This window comes from Falco rusticolus, chromosome 5 (assembly GCF_015220075.1).
Source record: "Falco rusticolus isolate bFalRus1 chromosome 5, bFalRus1.pri, whole genome shotgun sequence".
In the NCBI taxonomy this organism is placed as follows: Eukaryota; Metazoa; Chordata; class Aves; order Falconiformes; family Falconidae; genus Falco; species Falco rusticolus.
The window spans coordinates 10,044,786-10,066,600 of NC_051191.1; the positions used below are offsets into that span (position 1 = coordinate 10,044,786).

At 37.0% G+C, this 21,815-nt stretch overlaps 1 protein-coding gene across 4 annotated transcripts in view; it reads left to right on the top strand.

Moving 5' to 3' along the window:
• The window catches only part of FAM3C (FAM3 metabolism regulating signaling molecule C), a 33,433-nt gene extending 12,158 nt beyond the window's left edge, over window positions 1-21,275 (top strand). For 2 of the 4 annotated variants that reach the window (XM_037388932.1, XM_037388933.1), the window contains exons 2-10: window positions 6,172-6,233; window positions 9,001-9,105; window positions 10,227-10,256; window positions 10,670-10,793; window positions 15,601-15,659; window positions 17,038-17,088; window positions 17,577-17,661; window positions 19,473-19,599; window positions 20,673-21,275. In XM_037388932.1, the coding sequence (XP_037244829.1) occupies window positions 6,221-6,233; window positions 9,001-9,105; window positions 10,227-10,256; window positions 10,670-10,793; window positions 15,601-15,659; window positions 17,038-17,088; window positions 17,577-17,661; window positions 19,473-19,599; window positions 20,673-20,762 (684 nt within the window). In that variant the 5' untranslated portion in view covers window positions 6,172-6,220 and the 3' untranslated portion in view covers window positions 20,763-21,275. The remainder of the gene's footprint in view (window positions 1-6,171; window positions 6,234-9,000; window positions 9,106-10,226; window positions 10,257-10,669; window positions 10,794-15,600; window positions 15,660-17,037; window positions 17,089-17,576; window positions 17,662-19,472; window positions 19,600-20,672) is intronic. The other 2 variants (XM_037388935.1, XM_037388934.1) reach the window with 2 other exon arrangements.
• Window positions 21,276-21,815: the final 540 nt, after the last annotated feature.

A 21,815-nucleotide genomic window follows, 5' to 3' on the forward strand; every position in this document is an offset into this window, starting at 1 on the left:
TTCATGTCTGTTTTGAAGTGTATTACTTTCTGGTTTGCTCAATATCATTGTTGATTTTGGGACCTTTTTCTAATAAGCTGAGGTCAGAATTCAAAATTATCTTGACCTTCTAAATTCTTGCCTCCCATCTTTGCTTGTTTTTGCATGCCTGTTTCATAAGTATAATCTATGCATGCTATCAAATTGCTAATGGAAATACTGTTACCCTGAGAATGAAGCAGACTAATCTGCATGTTTTGTTATTTTCCGTAAGAAGTTTTCAAATATGACTGTAGTACAGAAGTACATTCCAGGCCCAGTGATGGGCTTGGCAGTCCTGGATTAGCAGCTGGACTCGATCTCAAAGGTGTTTTCCAACCTAAATGATTCTGTGGTTCTAAGTCGCCAAAGTTTTTGTGCACAGTAAGTAGGGCAGAGGTTGGTGTCCTGGTTTCAGCTGGGATGGCGTTAATTAGCTTAGGAGCTAGCACAGTGCTGTGTTTTGGCTTTGATGTGAGACTTTTCAGTCCCTCAGGCCTTCTTAGCAAAAAGGCTGGAGGGGCACGAGGGGTTGGGAGGGGACACAGCCAGGTCTGCTGACCTGAACCAGCCAAAGAGGTATTCCATACCATGGGACGTCGTGCTTGGTATATATATACCTGGGGTTGGCTGGGGCAGGGGGGTTGTTGCTTGGGGACTGGCTGGGCATCGGTCCGTTGTGTTGTGCACCTCGTGTTCCTTTCTTCCTCTGGATCTTCTTCTTTCCCTCACCCCTTCCATTATAACTGTTACCGTCATTATTGCTCTTTCATTTTTATTCTGTTTCAATTACTAAATTGTTCTTATCTCAACCTTTGAGTTTTACATTCCTTTCCAACTCTCCTCCCCATCCCTCTGGGTGAGGGGGGAGGGAGTGACCAGCTGTGTGGTACTTAATTACCAGCCGGGGTTAAACCACAACGGTAGGGCACATGTCACTTGGGCACAGTGTCATGTATGCCATGGCACCATTGCTGGGCAAGATTGTTGAGCAAGGCTGATAAAGAATTGGCCAAACTGAATTACATTTAGCTCATGACTGAAATCTGGACTTCATTCAGTATTGTGTCAGTGTGGCATATTAATAAGAACTATTTGTGTGTATTTTATCAATTACTTTACAGACTTTAATACAACTTCCTCTTGCACCTTGATTCTGGGAAGAAAATTGGTTTGATGACCATCATATCTGATACATGAACATTGAAAGAACTCACTCTTGGCATGTTAGAACCTTTGTATTATTTAATAAAACATGATGATTTGCTTGGCAGGATTATTTACTCGTAGTTTTCCTAAATGAAGTTATAATACAAGCTCCCTGTGTGAAGTATCTGGCAGGGTCCCCTTGAGAGACACAGGTCACTTCCAAAAGCAAGTGTCTGCTGTTCCGCTGATTGAAGCTAGTTTTAGTATGTATCAAAACATCTGTAGCTGCTATGTGGTTCCTACATACTAAGTTTGTCAGATTTGTGTTGTCTGTCATCCTCACACAGAGCAGAGTGGGGGAAAGCCCTTTTCACTCTTCCCTTTTTTAATGTAAGCTGCTGTTTTCTCTTTTTCTTATACTTCTGTTGCCCTGTGTATAGTATTTTGGCTGTCGTGAGGGATACTTGGAATGGCTTTGGCACTGGAAATTGCAACATCTGGAAACTGCCCCTGCCTTGGGACAAAATACAATGCACAAGGGTGGGTGGAGTAAAAAAAAAGCAACCAGTAACCTCAGCTCCCATCCATCTTTTCGCATATCCACTCCCTAGTAGTTTTCATCCAGAATAAATAACTCTTTCTGCACAGACAGATGTGCAACTCCATGTAGGGAGCTGGACAATGATATGCAGCGTTCAAAACCAATTTATAAACTTGTAACTTTTTGTCTTCTCTGGTTCAGTGCGATGGCTACCTTTTCCTTCCTATCCTTGAGGGATTGAGCAATGCATGTGCTGGGCTTTGCCGAAAGAACAGTTTCTCAGCTTACTAATATGACAGCACCAGCTTCCTGCCTGTCTGCTAATTTTTCTCTTATTCCTATTGTAGAGTCAGTCATGTTCTGTTGGTTCAGAGAGAACTTTCTATGTCAGTTTAACAAAGCATTCCCTTCATCTTTGTTTTTTACTACCATTTCACAGCTTTACACACTGGAATGTTACCATCTCGCTGGAACAGCATGGCTCGCTAGCTGAGCTTGGCTGAAGGTGAGCACTGCTGAAGCCTTGTAAGAAAAATATCTGCCAGCTACTGACAAGACACCTGACCCTGCTAGCCTGTAGACCACGATGTCTTTGTAGTTTTGTGTGGACATTGCTTATGTAGTTGAGAGAGGTCACTGGTCTGAACGTCTTGCCACTGATTTGGCTCCTGTGAATTAATGATGACAGGCAGCGAGGCTCAGAAAGCTCTTCAGCAGATGTGGTTGGTGAGAAAGGACATGTCCACACCTTTAGCGTTGAGTGAGGTCGTAGGAAAAGGAGAGCACACTCCTCCAGCCTCATGAAGAGTTGCACAAGATTTCTTTGACAAATAGGAATATTGGAGGTTTAACAGGATAGCTGAAATTCACAGTGATACTCATCCTGTGAATGAATGTGTGTGCCCTGTGCAGGTATTTGACTGTGCTTACTGTAACTACAGTTTGTTCTGACTTAAAACACCTTTACTGCTGTCTGTGATAGATACAGACTTGCAGTTTGCCACATCTCTCCTTCCAGTAGGCCACCCTGGGAAAGAACAACTTCCTTTCTCTTGGTGTAAAGGAAAACCAGCATCTGAAGGCACCAGCTTTAGGTTCTTCTGCACATCATTTCTTGTTTCAAGGCTCTTGGTGCTGCATGCGTGGGATTTTTTCATTTCTGCTGCCTAAGTTTTAGACCTTGACTGATAAACCTCTGAAGTTCTGCACTAAGAAAACAATCTGCAGGAAAAGAAAATCCATGTTTCACAGACAGACTGTATAACGCTTCCCAGAACTTTCCATTTTACTTTGACTTCTAGATATTGGTCACCTCTATTGCCTGTTTTGTGGTGCTCTCCTTGGCCTTTTCATCTGTGTAGAGTTCTGCTGTACTCATCTGATTGCTGTCTGTAGACCCTGCTAGAGACTGCACTGCTACCTCAGTCTCTGACAAGTGATGGGTGTGAGGCTTCTTGTACTGCCTGACAAAGATAAATTATGCTAATGTAGTAATAAAGTGATTATTTATATTACTGGGCTTTCATAAGTCAAGAAGATTCTGAAGTTGCAATTATTCTGTCCCGCTTGATGGAATCTTATATCAGAGGAGAAAAATAGTGTTTGGGTTTTTTTAGCCCATTCCTAAAGCAGTCAAAGAGGGAAAAAAAAAGTGTTTGTGCATCTGAGTCTGAGCAACCTTGGTTGTGGTCCTGTGTTCTTTGTTTTTAAATGATCCTAAAACACTCACTTAGAAACTCCAAATCCATGTTTATATCACTTCTGTAATTCCCATTATGAGTTCTAATGGGGGATAATGGCCTATAAGTATTCATAGGGGCTCGTGGGCTGTCCTATTTTATTCCTGTTCTGTCTTGAATTAAAAAAGACCCTTTAAGACAGTACTGTATAGGAAGAGGACTTGGCATTCATAAATTATTCCTTTGCAGCTGGAAAATGCTGTGCAATGTTTTATCTGTACTGTAGAATTCCTGTATTTATTCTGTAGATCAACCCCACATTTTTTTGATATGCTGTAATTTAGGCGAAGAATCAAAATCACTTTTAAAATTCCTTTCAAGTTGAGGCGTAACATACTCATTTTTACTTCTTCTAAATCAAAACCATTTCACACTTAAAAATGCATCTTACCTGTTATGTGTTGGCTGATGGCAACAAATAATAATCAGACACAGGCGGGTGGGTGTGCTGGGATAAAGGCATTCTGCAGTCAACATTGGATTGTGATCGTTTCACTGTAGTTTCTGTTGATTTTGTTCATATTCCTGCTTTCATGTCTTGAACTCATTATATGTTTTTGTTTATAGTGTAAAAGAAGTAACTTTTTTCCAGCACTGGCTTAAAACAAGCTTGTGGTTGTTCAAACTACAGACAGTGTTTATTTTAATGTTGATATATTTCTTGGGGCAGGGAGGGGAGAGGAAGTTGCTTAGAATAATTCTGTTCACAGTTATATAAAATGAGTTTATCTGCCCTGGAAGATTCTTTTTGCCTTCTTACAAGACAGATAACTACTAGACTTTCACTGAAAGAAGGTATTATATATGGATATGATATATGTGGTTATAAATATTATGGACATACTATGTCTGTAATATGCTATGTGATTTCCTGTGTAGTACAACCTTAGCATTCAAGAACATTTGTCTGCTTTTCAAACTTCATTGATTGTTTTCAGATTCTTATGGAGTAGAAGTATTTCTATACTTGTATTTGTTTTTTTCCGGTTTATTTCTCTGCTGGGTGTTTTCTTGGAAACTCTAAGCAACAGAGCACAATGACAGTGTCTGTGGCAAAGATGATCTGGACACAATTCATGGAACTTACAAATAATGAGTTAAGTGAAGGCAACAGGTTGTTTGCTTAATGTCAGTTTCTCCTCCCTAGTGTAGACCATGAGATCCACTTTTTTGATCTCCAAATTATTATTTGCATTTCCTGACTTTTAATAACAGTAATTTTTCAAATAATTTCTAAAGATAATGGTTTTTGATGATTTTTGAAATCATCATAGGACTGCAGTGTTAAGGATGCTGTAGCTTTTGTGATGGGGGCGTAGGAACAGCTACTTGGATTAGAATGGTAGTTCATTATGTGATTTCAAATTTGGCCTTAATGTAGATGATCCAGCAAGATCCCTGAATGCCAGTAGTTGGGGTTTTTCTTCCATATTAAATGTATTTATGCAGCAAAATACAAACTTAGAAATAGGGGGGTTTAATACAGAAGGGAAATACTGATTACAGACTGTGATTTGTCTGAATGCCTTGTATTTTTGAAAGTAACTGAGAGCTTTTTCTTATGATGATAAGAATAGAAGCAATGAGATGAACAGTTCAGGTAGCATAATGTTTTTGAGCAAATTCTAGTTTTAGTTAATTTAAAAGAAATTTTTACATGCTTAGTCTGCTTAAATGTTCTAAAACAAATTACTGTGTTTCTAATAGATATGTTGTATTTCATTAGTAAAGATTACAATGTTTGACACACCTGATTTGCATAGACACCGTGTCAGTGCTGAGGGTGCCAAGTGGCTGCAGGTGTCTATGCAGCACAGTCTTTGCTCTGTGCTTCTTGAGTTGGGAGCGGGGGGAAACTTGAGAACGATGATGTTCAGGCTCCGTGCAGTGTGGGCAGAACATAACCGTGGTGCAGAGCCAGCAGCAGCTGTGGCTCTGCAGGCAGAGGGCAAGAGATCTGCTACAGTCCAGGGACAAGGGGTTGCTTGAGAATGCAGTAGCCTTTGAGCAGTCTGTGTAGCTTGTGGCCTGTCCTGACTTTGTGGTGGCAAGCTCTTCTCAGGAAGAAAGTTTTTCGTGTGCTTATGTGTTGTTTGCTCGTAGGTGATGATTTTCAGTTCATTCTGAAATAGTTCTAGGCTGGTGCTTCTGTCAGCGTTGACAATCACGTGAATCTTCTGAATGCTGCCATGAGTGGCAAATGTATTACAATTCTGTAATGTGCAGATTAAAGTATTAGGATAACCTCCTTCTAGTTTCATTGAGTGCAGTTGATGCAGTATCCTAAAGGCCAAAATACTTTAATCTTTCTCCCTGTAATGCATAGTTTGCTAGGTTATATTACCAAATAACTTGCATCTGAAAGTTGCTAGGATTTTGAAGCAATGCAGATGGAGTTGTTGATGTTTATCGCATAGTTTAGGAAATCAAAGACTGCTCGTACATAGCACTATTAAATACTTACGTTGCAGATTGAAGAGTTGAAAGTATAATGGAATTTGTAGCGGATTTGATGAAATTAATTTAATGTTTTTTCAAAACAGTTGTTTTGTGGAGTAACAAAGCAATACATCAGAAATCCATCTTAAGTCTCATCCCTTTACTGTGAGTGTTAAGAATTAGATATTCAGGGTGATAGTAATTAATGTTACTGGCTAGAAAAATCTGTGTTGGTTTTTGCTTATTTGGCTGTAATTACAATTATGTGCCTTTTTTTTTCCCTAGGTGGCTATTTTAATGCAGTAGTGTCATTAGTGTTGGCTGAAGACTAAACATGAGAATAGCGGGTAAGTATGCTCAGTAAAATCAGACTTTTGCCGCTTGTGAAACAAGTGCTATAAACAGCATTAACAACTTGTGACCATATGGTTTTAAAATAACCTTAACTGGCATAACAGGCACTGCTGTTGCATTTTAGTTGATCTTTAATGAAACTCATTTTGGAATTTGGGACAGTCCAAGAGCAAGCAGCTGGTTAAAACGCTTCAGCTGATCTGCAGTGACTGATTAAGGTGCCATGACTTGACATACTTTGACTGCTAATTCAGCAAGATGATGAAGGAATAAGGAAATAGCCAGTTGATGTCTTAAGCAACTTTTTTCCATGCCTCACACCTCGATCAAAAGTGCTATGGACTGTTATAAGAGTGTGTGAAACTTCCTGAATGGTTACTGGGAGGTTGAAAGCTATAAAAGCCTTTTCATGGAGGTAAGTTACTGTCGTAAGGGTTTGAGAAAGTGAGTCTACTTGACAGAAGGTATAGTGGCTGTGAAAAGACCTTTGCCAATATAACACGGCAATAAAATATTATTTTTGACGTTTCCTTGCAGTAGAATAGCCTGTGTGGCAATTGAATGGTTTTGAGTTTCTGATGCATCGCGCTTTTATCGATAGTTGTAGTGTTACCTTGCAGAAGGAGCAACTAGTTGGCTCTCCTAGGGGAGAATGACACCCTCTTTTCCAAGAGTTGCATGTTAACCTTCTTAATACATTAAATTAGTCCTGATTTTTGTCACTGTTTCTAAAGTTGTTTTATTAACCTCAAAATGTATAACTGGGAGCAACCTGCTAAAGTAAATCTGATAAAGAACTGGCAAATGCTGCAATTTTTAGAAGATGGCTAAATCATCTAGAAAATTACTTTTCCAAACCTCTTCTTTTTGTTTGTTTTTTTTTTTTTTTCTTCCATCTAGCTACTTTTGTTGCCAAAACCCACAGACAAAGAAGATATGGCAGTTCCTGTAGAATGTTTAACCAGCAAGAAACAGGCTAGTTTTGGTTCAAGTGCTAGAAGAATTTTCTGGGAGATTTCTTACTTCTCCCTTAGAGGGAGTGCTCACAGTTCAGATGAAAGGCTCAAGATGTAGAGTGGAGGGGATGGTTGGTACTCAGACTGAGTTCTTGTTCATCTCTCCTACAATCTGCTGAAAGAACGTGCTCTCCAAGTGCCACTTGCTAGATGACACATTCCAAACTCTGGTAGCATGATGTCTTTGCAAGCAGTGTTGTGAAAACCTTTTCTCCACTTCTTAATGTATGCTCAGATAATCTGTTTTCTTTAGTGCTTACACGTGGTTCATTTCCCTTCAAGTTCAATACTTTTTGGAGTTCCAGCATAATATTTTACAATTAAGTTTGCATCTGCGTTGTGGTTGTATTTTCACACATATGAAAAGGGAGAGTGGTTGAAGACAACTGAACTACAAGCAAAAAAAAAAAAAAAACTTTGGTTTTTTTACTTCATCTTTCTTTTCTTTTTCTATACACCACCACCACCCCTTTTTTTTTTTTTATTTTAGCTATATGGAAGGATTGATTAACATCTCTCATCCTTTTGAAGGCTGAGCAGTCTGTCTATTTTAAGACTTTCTGAACAGCCCATCACAGCAGCAGCCTGAGATCTTACAGGAGTACCTATATTTGGTTTTTTTCTGAAGGGTTTATTTGGCTAGCAATGTAAGAAATGGAAGTATGCTCTAAGGTTGCTTCTTCCAAATAGTTTGACATACCACAGTGAGACAGGAAAGCAACATGTTGGATGTTGATCTGGGACCTCCTCACCTAGTTTCTACTCTCAGTCAGTTAGTATTTTACAATAAGCTGAGAGTGGAGTATTCTGTAAAAATCTATTGAAAATAATGCTAAAAAGTGGTGGGGTTCATGGCAGTACCACATACACCTAGTTTTTCCATTCAGATGTAAAATGCCGTGGTTGTGTGCTTCCAGCCCTTCTCCCAGGCGATAGTTTGACTGCTCAGAACTGGAGGAACTTAGGCTTGGAAAACTTCAAGCTTGCCTGAGGCTTCAACATATTAAAAGGGGGTGTGTGTGGTGGGGGGAGGCAGAGGTACTGCTTTTTATTACTTTTAAAATTAGCTCTTCTGCGTCTTCAAATTCACTTTTTTGAAGGTTGGTAATTTAAATTTGTTGAAAAGGAGATGAGGCAGGTTTTATTTTTGTTGTGTGGTTGGGTTTTGGGATTTTTTTAAAGTAATGCTCAGACCTGACTGGCCAGAGCAGCCGGCCTATGGTATATGAACGGATCCCTAATCGCTCAGTCTTGACCATGCATTGAAGTGGAGGTAACTCAGTTCGGGTGGGGAGAATATTTGTGAACAGTGAGGAAAAAGGTACACATGGTTAAGAACAGGGAAGTGGAATGGGGGGAGGTAGGAATTTCCCCTTTGTAATTTCCTTTTTGCAAGTTAGATCAGCTTAGTTAATTTTGTTAAGCTGGATTTCCATGGAAGAGTCCCTGGTTTCTCCTAGCTGCTGAGCTGAATTGGTGGACTCTGGTGTCAGACAAACGCGAAGCTGGAGAAAGCTGGGAGCGGGGCATGTATTTGGTATGGTAACCCGATGGGCTTTATTATGGCACATTATGCTGTCCATTTCTTGCAGATTACTTCCGTTTAGGGAGTCCACGAATGACCATCCTATTTCTGAGTTCCCATTAATGTAATCTGATACATGTGTCATGTAGTTAATTTCGGTAAACTTAATGTTACTGTTTGCAGGTAATTTTTTTGAAACTTTTCTTTGTTTCTGAATAGGTGCTGCAAAGTTGGTAGTAGTCATAGCAATATTTTTATTGACATTTTATGTCATATCTCAAGTGTTTGAAATAAAAATGGATGCAAACTTAGGACACATATTTGGTAAGTGATGACTTTGTTTTCTCTGAACATCTATTAATACATACTTGAGCCTTAATCAAGAATATCATATTCATTTTGCTTTAAGCTTGATTTTAGACTCTTACACTTAAGAATTCCATGTTTCTTTTTAATGTGTGTCCTTGTTATATATATATCTTATACATATATATTTGTATTATTTTCTGTATTAAATATTTAACCTACTCTCTTAATCAGTTTGATTCTTTTGACTGCCAAGTATGCATAGTTTTACCTGTTTTTTTCTGTTTACTGGTACTTACAGTCTTAGTCTGGAATTGTAGACTAGGTGACTTGAACGATGGTTCTGGGAATCTGCTCTCTGCCTTTCTGTTTCTTAAGCAATTCAAAATTTACATTTTCGGTGGGGGTTTTTGCTTGCACAGGTACACTAATAAAAACATTTCAGATGTGTCCAGGTTCTACACAGAAAATGATTAGCAGCTGAGGTGACTCAAAATTCAGAGTCTATGTTTTGAACCAACTTTATCTTTAAAGGGATTTTTCATTACAAAAAAACAATTTTAGGTACATGGGTAGGGTTCATGCTGTTTAACTCCAGGCTGCTACAGTGTAAGTTGACATCTGAACCTGTCACCAGAGGCATCTTTAAATAATCATTGAAGAGACACAGGTGTCATTAAATATTGACAGATATATTATAGATATGTGCATGATGAGGTCACTGGTGTCTCTTGCTATCACAGGAAAGGGACTCATCCGTGGTTGTGTTCAAATGCACTTGAGTTGCGGGCTGCCAGTGTTAGGTGGAAGAAACCCCTGTCCTGGTAAAGCTGTAAGAAGAGTACTAATTTAGCTTCACCGCCCACACCTCCACAAATCCCTGGTGGTCTTATACCTCCATGTGTTAATCGGAGTGTCATAAATTAAGGCAGTGCTTCTAAATGTGGTTCCCGATCACTTCCATTCTTCTGTTGTGTAATGTTTTATATCGGGAACATAATGTTCAGATTTATTTGATACTTCATTTCAACCGGCCTGTTATTATAGGAGTACAGAAAGGTTTTAAATTAATAGGATATTTTATAGCAGATGACACTTTAATAGTAACATCTTGTAAAAATTTTCTTTCTGCATTTTAGCCAGATCAGCACTGGATGCAGCTGCACGCTGTGAGTGTTCATATGCATGTGTTACTGCTGTGACTTGCTTTCACTAATAATGGAAAGACTGTTGAATTTTCATAGTTAAAGTCTTAATTACACTTTAAATACTTTAAATGCAATCAGAAACTAATTTTCATCTTTTCCTGACTTTCCTAAATTTCTGGTAAAGTCTTTTTTGCTAGCGTTTCACTTGTAGTTTTATTTTGTGGCTTTTGATGACAGTGCCAGAGCAAGCAGCAGGGTGAGAATAAAAAGCAGAATAATGAGGTACCGCAGAAACCTAGATTATTTTAAGCTGCTATGAAACTGAAGATGAGATAATGTTTGTCTTTGCTCTTTTCCTTGAATTAGTACAGAAAACTAGTATTTCTTTGTGAGCTTACCTGTGGCTAAAATCCTGTTTTATTTCCCTTTGAAAGCTACAAAACCTCCAAGATACAAATGTGGGATCTCTAAAGCTTGTCCTGAAAAGCATTTTGCATTCAAAATGGCAAGTGGAGCAGCGAATGTAGTTGGACCTAAAATTTGTGTAGAAGATAATGTGTAAGTATTTTTACCTGTTGTCTCCAAGTATCTTTTTCAGATGCTGCCTTGGATCCCTTTGCAGACAAAATCAGTCGTTTAAATGATGCTTCGTAGGTTTTGTTTTGCCAACGGTTTGACCACATGAAAAAATTATATTGCATTATAACTTAATCTCTGATGAAGCATACTTAATACTTGGCAGTAAATGCAGAAATGTATGGTATTTTAATACATGCAAGATAGCTGACACCTTCCAGTTTACAGAATTAAGTATTAGTTTGACTTTGTCAGGCCAGATGCAAACTTGCCTGCAAGCAACATGTTCTTGTGGCTGTAATAGTAATTCTGCGAAGAATTGTATTTTTAAGTAATCACTGTTGCTACCTCTAACTGAAGGTCATCAGCTAAAACCGTGCTGTGGAATTGTCTTTTTCAAGTCATCTTATAAACTGTCTATTTCCATAGTACCAATGTCAGGACATATTTTCCACTTTTCTTTAAAGGATAACTTAAAAAGAAAAAATAAAAGGGAAAAATAGTATATTAATGATCAGTCATTATTGTGCTGATGCTAATTAAAGTTTTAATAAACTTCAATAAACTTAAAATAATTGTAAAATGAGGAAAGGAACTCTTGAAACACAGTTTGGTTTTGAGTTTGTCCTGTTTATAACCATATTTTTAACACAGTATTATCAGTAATACTGTGTCTAGAATATTGAATACCTTTCGGGTTTCCCCATAATAGCAATATTAATAGTTTTTTTTAGCCTGTTTCTTTGCTCTTAGGTTGTTCCTGCTTACTGTCACCCAGAGTGTGCAGCTTTGTATAGCATCATCTATCCACTCAATTTTACATGTCATATGTCAGAAAAGACATGATGTTAGCATTACTGAAAGGAGATTTTTTTTTTTTCATATCAGTCACCCTTACAAGCCTTTGCTTTCATTTGCATTTAAACTACTCCGGTTTAGCTGTTCATCCCACGCTGTGTTAGTAACAGTGGTTCAGGTGGCGTGTACAGCAGTTAGTGCTAATGAATTCTGGAGCAAATGGCAACTTCACTGTGAACAACATAATCCTATGTAATATAGTAAACAGGATAACTAATCTACAAGACAATAAAAAGGATTGGTTTACATTTTCCATCACTTTACTCGGTAAAGTAACTCTGTAAGATTAGTCTTAAATGATCTTAGAAGACGGTATTTTTAGCACTAACTAGCAATTAAGATGTAGTGAAGTTGAAACGGGATTTTTCGCTGACAACTAAACATGTACAGCTTCTTCACTTTGCATTATTAGCAGAAACACGAGCACCATTCAGATTTCAAGGTGTTTTTATGTGCAGTTGACTTAGCTCAAGCTTGCTCTCTTGTGTAGGAGTATGTGTGTAGTGGAGCATGAGCGTGTACTTGGGGAGCACATGCAAAGTGAGCACGAGCTCAGGGATGACACATACTAACTAAAAGCTGCGAGGTTCTGCTTTCCGTTCTTACGGATTTGCTCCGTGACCTTGGACGGTCTCATCTAATCTCTCTACATGGTGTTTTTGTTGGTGTAACAAAACTTGCTACCTTCTTATTCTGCTTGCTAGGAAGCTTAATATCTGTGAAGACTTAGGGTGATTCACTGACTAAAAGTTGTGGGAGTGCAAGTAATATTTTAACTTCAGGATTGTAGGGTTTGGGTTTTGTTTGTTTGTGGGTTTTGGTTTGTTTTTTTTTTTTTTTTCTTTTAAGGTGTCACTTACTGATTAGCTGAGGAGATTGTTGTTTCTGTCCAAAAAATAAATAATAATAATCCTTTACTGGATATTTCACTGAAGAAACTGACGAAAAGAAAGTAGTTGCTGGCAGGAAATCCTTTATTCTTTTAATACTAGTGTGCACTTTAGTACACAGCTATTGGAGTCTGAAGTCCAGTTTCCCTTGGGAAAAATCTTTCTGAATTCCTTTGAACAGGACTTGTCATGTCTATTTAAATGTACACCCGAAAATGTTATTAATCTTCTATTATCTCCTGCTTTGGTTGCAAGATGTTTCATTTCTCTTTCAAAAGCTCCCATAACTTGTTGATTATAGATTGTTGGAAGAATTCTGAAACTGATGAACGGTTGCCCTCCTGTGAGAAAACCGTCACATTACAGCCTGCTGTGTTTGTGACAGCGCATGAGCTGTCTCGAGTGTGTAAAGTGTAGCATCTCAGAGCTCTAAAGTAACAGATGTCCTCTTCAGTAGGTCTTTTTTTCTTTTTTTTTTAGCGATATTTTGTGAACATACTCCTGCAAAATGCTTTCTTCTGATTGCTTTGTATTCTTCTGTATACCCCCAAGACAAGGAAGCAGGGACAAATTTTTACCATTCGTCAATGATATTTACAGTGTAGGGTTTTTGCTGTGTATTAAACATAAAGATGTCACTTGGTTTATGAGAGCACTAAAGGTGCTAATATAATTCAAAATCCATTTAATTTCTCAATTTTTAATTATATAGGTATTTTGGAGTGGAATAGGAATTCTGCTGTATAGGAATTCAGTTATAGCCTTGTTCTATATTGGAAGGACGTAATTCAAATTAGAAAAAACCATACTGTAGTCATCATCAAAATATTAGATACTGTAGCTGCTACTTCATGGGCTTTTTAGGAGAAGGAGTGATATCACTATACTTTACTAGCAACTTCTCCATGCAGTTTTACTTCTATTAAGAAGCCAGTTCCAAGACTGCTGCAGTAGCCTTGTAGCGGAATGTTGCGCTACATTCCTTTAATAATTCTTGTGTTCATATTTGCAGGATTTTTTTTTGTTGTCTGAAATCTGTTATAACTTTTGTTATGTACCTGTGGATTTTCAGTGTCTAGTCACCCCAGTATAGGGTATTTTTTGATTGGCATTTATTTACAGAGAATTTTGTAGTTAAAATAAAGGGAAGTTCTTACTCTTTTTGGTAAATGAAATGTCCAGTAAAGTTTATATGAGCAAAGGAATGTGTTCAGAACTTCATTGCCTTTTTTCATTTATGTTTTCAGTCTTTATTTGCCATCTGTTTTTATTGTATATATACATGTATATATACAATATATATATATTGTATAACGGATGCTTAAATGTGACATGAAAGTCATGTGATCAGAGCAGGAATGATCCTCCAGTGGCTGAAATACTTCTGGAGTTCCCTACTAACTAGAAAATTTCAAGTCTTCTGTTCTGGAAGTTATTGAATTAAGAGTTTTAATCAGATTTTTTTGGCAGATGGTATGACTTAGAGGACTGACAGAAGAATATGGACTCTTTCATCTCTGATTACAAATTCTTTACAACCTAAGTCACTCTGCCAAGAGTTGTCATTAACCTGTAATCTTTCATGGCATCTCTGAACTAGTTAATACTGAGTCTGTTCCTGATAGCTGTCTATTAAATTCAACATTCCTTTAAATTTTGGCTTCTGTCTTCATCCTGGATGCAAAAGATAGCATCAGAGAGGACAATTTTTGTCATACTTCTGTGATAGACCGTTTCTTGTTTCTAGCCTGTCACTATTAAGTTACCATGACAAAACTGATGTTGCAGTTGTGTATGTAAGGATGTGGTCCTTCTGAAACTTTGCTTAGAATAGATGTTCAGACGTGACCTGACAACCATATGATTGCAGAAGAAATGTGAAAAAAGTTTTGAACATAACAGGATTGTGCACATCTGCAGCCCCTTCCTAGAGCAAGCTACAGAGGTTAAAGAAATCTTGATCAGAATGGGATTAAAGCATCTGTTAGAATGTGTTTGTAATTAATGAGATATGTGCACCTATATGCTTACGCAGTGGTGCTTTCATGAATCTCAGCTGAAGACTTCATCATCTTAATTTATGTAATTTTTTCAACCCTTAGTCCTCTTTCACCTTGTGTATGTTAACTCTTTTACTCCTAGCTTCAAAATGTTAATGCTGGGATATTTGGGGCCTGAGGCAGAACAGATCTCTTTACACAGTACCAGTGAAAAAGGATGAGGAAGTCTGGAAGCTTCCTCTCACTGGAGTGGTACACCCACCACAGCCCATGGCAGCACAGCATCCTAGCCAGGTCTTCACATTCCCGTGAAGAATTCACATTCTTTACAGCTCTGGAAGGCTTCCATTTCACAGTGCATCTCTTCTCTCCAGCTCCTTTGCTACTTTGAGTTTTGCCAAGTAATTGGTGTCAATAGATTGTGACAGTTTTGTTGGAATGTGTAGCTGTACTTCAAGATTATATTCAACTTTTGTTTAAAATCACATCAGTGTATTTACTCTTTTTCTTGGATTTAGGTGTCCTGGTATAGGTACAAGTAGATAGCTGCTTTGACTTTCATATGTGATGCTGCAATATTGATTTAAAATGCCTCTGTTCAGTTAGCTTTTAAACTCATTGACACATTTTTGTTCATCATGCGCTTACAAAAAAGCTTAAAATGTTGGTTATGTGACTGTGCTAAGCTCCTAAAATTATTGTTTCAGGCTTTTTAACTGCAGGGAATTTTCTTAACTACATTAACAGCACTTTTATTTTTTTTTATGACACTTTTAATATACACACACGTACTCTGAAACAAAGATGATTAAGCGATCAAATGAAATGAATACAGCTGGGAATATTTACTCTATTGTTCTCAATTCAGTGGTGCCATAAGAGCACACAGGTTAGTTCAAGGAGATTTTGCTTTATTTAAGTAACTCATGAATGGTCTTTCAACTGTATCTTTCACAATTTGATAGATCCTATCTAAAACCCAGAAATATTTCACATCAGTAAGTTGTCCTATTAAAAATAAAATTGTTTATTTTGTTTCAGTTTAATGAGTGGAGTTAAAAATAATGTTGGCAGAGGAATAAATGTGGCCTTGGTCAACGGTAAGTGACATTTTGAGTGAGCAGACTGTCTTAATTTTCAATTTTTTTCTGAAATTTAAGGTGAAATACTGAGATGGTGAAAGGCAAGCAGGAGAAGAAAAGGAAATATTAGTCATATTTATACTGAGATCGTTTCAGATCTTGGCACTTAAACCTTTTTGTTAGCAGAAAACCTACATTTTTGTTTCTAAAAACATATAATAACAATAGTGGAGTGCTGTGTGGTGACAGTCTCGGTGATATATGAGATAAATTCCTAATGCACTTTGTGCATTGCCATTACTAATAAAGCTGTGTAAACGAAATTCTTCTCTTGCTCTCTTTTCAGTGAAACTTGCTTGACAGTTCTGTTACTACATGGAAAGACCAGCTCATTATTTTCTAGCTTGAAATCAGTATATTTGATTAATCCATATCTATAGATCTTCTGCCTAAATATGTCATGTTATTTAATTGTGTTCAGGATTCTTCCATCAAAACCAAACAAACTGACCTGTGTGCCACCTCGAAAGCTGAACTGAATGTCAATACTGGCGGATTTGTCTTTAATGTGTAGGAAGCAATTCCTTGTAGCACTGAGATAGCACTTTGTCATTTCACTGCAATATAAATTCATGTTGCTTTTGGACTGTACTCAGGTTTATGTCATCTAAAGCATGACTTGAACAATACTTGCCTTAATCCTATTTTGTCCTCCTAAATTGTCTCAATCTGTTCAAAACCAAAATACTTGCCTCTGTATTATATAGCTGCCAGTCTTTCTCCCTGTCTTTCAAAATTTAAATGAAAGTATGCATTAAAAAACCCCGGTCTACCTTACTTCAGTGTTTGTCAACAGCATAGTAAAAACAACAACAAAAAAAAGCAAGCAGCTAATGAAACTACTATTTCATTCACTTTCTTCTATTTGTTCTGGATGTTTAAATTGACCAAGAATTTCCAGTCTGTAGCAAAACACGCAGTGTAATTTCTAATCTTTCTTACTTTTCACATGTCACTAAAGGCAACCTATAGCTGTACTATCTTATTTTTGCAAAAACAACTTTTTTAAAAAAGCAAATATATGAAGTGAATTCACTTTATTGGTTTCAGAGGCTGTGGGCTTTTTGTTCGATTTTGCTTCAAGTGGAATATAAAATACAAGTTTGCTGCTTCTCTTCCCCACTCCCCCCCCCTTACCTTTTCCTACACCTTTTCACAAACTACTATGCTGTTTAAGGAGCAATCTTAATAAAAGATAAGAGTTACCATAGTAATTGATTTATATGGTGTCTTCTGCAGCACTTCATCTGAAAGAGTCATTAAGAAGAGTTGGGCACGTTGTCTCTAAAATAATTTTGGCTCTATTTGATGACACCAAATATTTCTTTTTCTCCAGGCAAAACAGGAGAACCATTAGACACTAAATTCTTTGACATGTGGGGAGGAGGTAGGTACAGTTACCTTAGCTGGTTAGAGAGAAATAAATGCCTTTTTTTTTTTTTTTTTTTTTTTTTTTTTAACTTTTATTTTTCCCTTCCGCACCTCCCTACCCCAGGTTCCATCTCCATTTCGTGTGGTGGTTTAAGGTGATAGTTAAGGGTGTGCTTCACCTCTACCTTTGTAATTGTGATGAAAGTGCAACTTTAAAGAAACACAAATAGTTGAGGTGGGAGGGAATGGTTTGGTTAAACAAATGCACTTGTTCTCCCGAGTAGTTCCCACTTGTGGTTATGTCTTTACACAATATGGATGAAACCCTTTCTATAAAATGTAAAAGTTCTCTGATGCGTTTCACCTTTCTTCCGCTTAGCATCTTTGTGTAAATTTATAAGTACACTTACCAATATTCTTAAAAGGAGTGTTTTCACAGGAAGGCATTGCAGGTGTTTAAATATGGGATGTTATTAAACAGGTTTGTGTTCTCTCTCTTTTCAGATGTGGCACCATTTATTGAATTTCTGAAGTCCATCCAAGATGGAACAATAGTGTTAATGGGAACATATGATGATGGTGCAACCAAGTATGTAATTTATTTATACAGCAAATATTGCTTAAGCTTTTAAATGCTGTTTTATACTGAGGGGGGGGAAAAAAAAGCATTCTTTATCACAAAATGACTTTTCATAAAGTTTTGTTCTTCCAAGATGATGGATTTGAAGCTATGCTTTCAGTTTATTAGTTTTATAATGCTGATATGATTTGGGGACAACAAAGATGGAGTTAAAACTAACCTGGTGTAATGGGTTATGTATGTATTTACATAGAGGACTGTTAGGTGTTGCTTTTGTGATCCCAGCAATAGAGAAACAATAAATTAGACCCTGTCCTGTTAAACCATGAGAACCCTTTAGCAGAAATATCACAAGTGTTTGAAAATCTGAAAAGGCTAGAGACTAATAGTTGACTAATTAGCAATTGCTATATGGTTCCTGAAGACCCTGTAGGTTTCTACGTGCTCTCCTAGCATTTGTACCCACTTTTTAATTTTTTTTGGCTGATAGAGGGGTTTTTTGTTTCCTTTTCTTACAATATTCTAATAATATTTAATTTTTTACTGATGTGTTTTGTACGTTATTTTCTTTTCTCATACAATTTGTTATCCATAGCTTGTTTGTATTTTTGATACAGGAGCAGCTTTCCTATGACAAAGTCCTGACTTTGCAGTGTGCAATATTTGCAGCAAATAGTTAAGTGTCTGTATGTTCACTGCTTTTAGGAGAAGGAAGCAATTTAACGCTTCTTTATGCCAAGGCTGGATCTTCTGTTTGCTCTGTTCACTTGTTCTGTAACTTTTCTTTTTGCTCATTTTCCTTTCTTCTTTGATGTTTTAGATAATAAGTAGTTAGTTTGTTTCAATAATCTTGTCACAGCTGATGTTTTTGAAAGCTTGTATGTAGATAAAATATCAGCTAACCAAGAAGGTGAATTTGGCCCATTCAAGCTGACAGCCAGGAACTACTGCTTCTTAGTGATATGACATAATTAGCCAAAACCTTACCACTGAGGGTTGATGGCAATCATAAATGTCAGTTCTTGAAAACCATTAAAATTATGAAGAACCAATATGTTTAAAAGGTAATTATTTTTTTAATTAAATATAAGCTGCCCTAATGTTTTAGAAACTTGGGAGTGTGCGTTATGCGAAAAACCTCCAAAGTACTTTAGTAATTTTCATAATTTTAGCTTAAGTCAGTCATACAATTATATCTCAGTAAGTAGTAATAATCAGAAGTTGTGTATCTTTTTAGTGATCGAGCAAATGCAGTAACTGAAAGAAAGAAAGAAAGAGCTGTTATTTGGAGGTTTTGGAATGATAACTTACCCTACAGAATTGTTTTCCCTTCTGTACTAAAATCTCATACTTGGACGATGCTGTGGGGCAGCATTCTAAATTTTTAACTGACCCAAGCAGACAAGACTTCCTTTCATATATTTAGTTCATTCTTTTAATCTAAAATAGCTTTTGCTTTATCTAGACTTCAGCTTGAGCCTGCAAACAACATTTACTTTAAAAGCTGACTCTTGTAGTTTCTAGGAGAATTGCTAACATGACTTGAGATGTATGTCTGTATTTTCACAGGAGAAGGTTCTTGGCTTTTGTTGATGTACTGATAGGTTTGTATGCTGGTTCATTGAGATTATAATATTAAAGAGCAGTGCTCATTAGATCAGGTGATTTTAGAACTAGCTTTATCTGATTTTGAAAGATCTTGTCCAATACTGACTGACTTAAACTATATTTAATCAGATTAAAGCGGGAATGGTCCATTGAACAATGAAAGCCGTAAGGGCATGTATTTTATTCACATACTGAACTCTGTTTTGCTCAAGGCTTAATGAGGAAGCACGGAAACTGATCGCTGAATTAGGAAGCACATCTATTACTAACCTTGGCTTTAGAGACAACTGGGTCTTCTGCGGTGGAAAAGGAATTAAGACCAAAAGTCCATTTGAACAGGTCTGTGATTCTATAGCTCTACTGGAATTTAACAGCTTACATTAATGAAGGCATAGCATGTTTTATAAATACCATGCATTTGTTCAAGATGGGTGTCTATTGCAGTAGTGACACACTGTTATTTTCAAATTTATTCCTTGACTAGCCGCCTCCTTTTAAATGTACAAAAAGATTCTTTGGTGATTCAGAAATAAGAAAAAAAAATCTTATATGGGCTAGATCTTATTAACCCAATAACTGGGTAATTTATCTTCTTAATAAATCCAGTTGAACTGAAGAATTCAAAACTTAGTGCCTAATGCTTGTATTTTAGATGTACTAGCAACAATGGTAGACCTCCCAAAGGTAAGTGGTAGTTAAGGTGTTGGCGTTCCCCAATGTTCACTTTGCTATTCTGTCAAAAATTATTGCTGCCATAGCAAAATTCATGAAATTGAGTATGTTCCCGTACTTCAGCTGTTACAATTCTGTATGTCATTGTTGCCTTTAATTACCGGTAAAGGTAGCTTTGTACTAGGACAATATGGAAGGCACATTCTTTTCTACCAGCTTTGCAAGGGAGTGGGAACTAGTGCAGGAGCAGTGACAAACTCTTGGAGGCAGCCACGTCTTGCCTGACTGCAGATGGCTGCTGGGTAGAAACATAAACTTCTAATTTGTAAAAAAGGCGAACATTCAACATTAAATAATGTTCTTTAAAAATCCAACTGTTCCCTCTCAGTGCCTTGTAAATTTAGTATCCTCATATATATTTTCCTAGTGGTTCATGTTGTAATGCAGTTGGTCTTTCCCTTGCTTGTCTGTCTTCCTAAATAAACATCTAAAACAAATTTTTAAAATGTTTTCCTGGTATGGCTTAACTGTTTTTAGCATACACTTGTCTAAACAAGTTACGTTGTGTTGAATACTGAGAGATTGTTGTACTTAATACAAAGCACAAGAGGCTGATAGTGATGTCTTCTCTTTGTCCGTGGCCTGAAAATAAGCAAATAAAATGTCTTTTAAAGTTGTGAGTTAAAGCAAAAGGATTAATGACTTTATGTTAACAATAGATTGATATTTTTTATTTATAGCATATAAAGAACAACAAGGACACAAACAAGTATGAAGGCTGGCCAGAAGTTGTTGAGATGGAAGGCTGTATCCCTCAGAAGCAAGACTAAATGAAAACAAAAGGAAAGGAGAAAGACTATAGAAGAAAATGCACTTTCTGCTATTATTAGGGAGAGGGCTATGAAGGAGACTGTACTGTAAATAATATTTTTAAAGCATGCGACCATCTTGTCGGTGTGTGCATGAGCACTGACATTTTGAATATTGGGATTATTTATTGCTAACACACATAGAAATCCTTTTTGTAAATACATCCAAAATAAAAGAAACATCAAAACATTTCTATGCAGGTTTCCTAAAAGCACAGTATCTAGTTTGCCTGTGGTAAATAATATCTTGTAGATCAACTGGCTAATAAATTGCATATGCAGATAATAAACAGATCCTGACAAATGTTGTACTGTCCTCTTAACAGCGTAATGTTGCTGTGACTTATGTAAGCTTTGTGGAATATTGTAGATTTTAGTGATAAGTTAATAAAGAACTTTAATTTTTTTTTTTTATCCTCTGCCTTTTTAATGGCAGCAACACTTTTTATTAAAGCTATTTGGTTATTCTAATAATAAGTGCTCCAGAAATTTATTTTATGTAGTTCCCCCATCAAAACTGAGTAGGCAACGGAAGAGTACATGGTAGTGTAACACGGTTATGCCATGAGAAGCACAACAAATTATTTTTATTGAGGAAAGAACAAAAGTAAATACATAAACAGTGTGTGGGATATTTAAAAGCAGCTTGGAAGGATTTGTATTTGAAAATAATGTTTACTTTGTGGAAGAGACTTGGCACGTAAAGGAGCAGTACTGCTGCTAACTTGTTCAGTTTTGATTGCAATTTTCGTACTGATGCCTAACCATTGATTCCACCTATCGTGGTTCAGCTGTAGTAGCTAATCACATAGTAAATGTGCATAACGGAATAGCTTCCTCTTCTAGTTGTAACATCAGGAATAAATTTCCCATCGCAAAGAGCCTGTTAGAAAGTAGTCAGCCTTCTAGTGAGAGCTGTTTTAGCGTGCACAGTTGTGCTCCTTTACCACCTGCGTTACATCTACTGTGAGCTGAGGCAACTTGTTCTTGCAATGCTTTCTCGGAACATCTCAC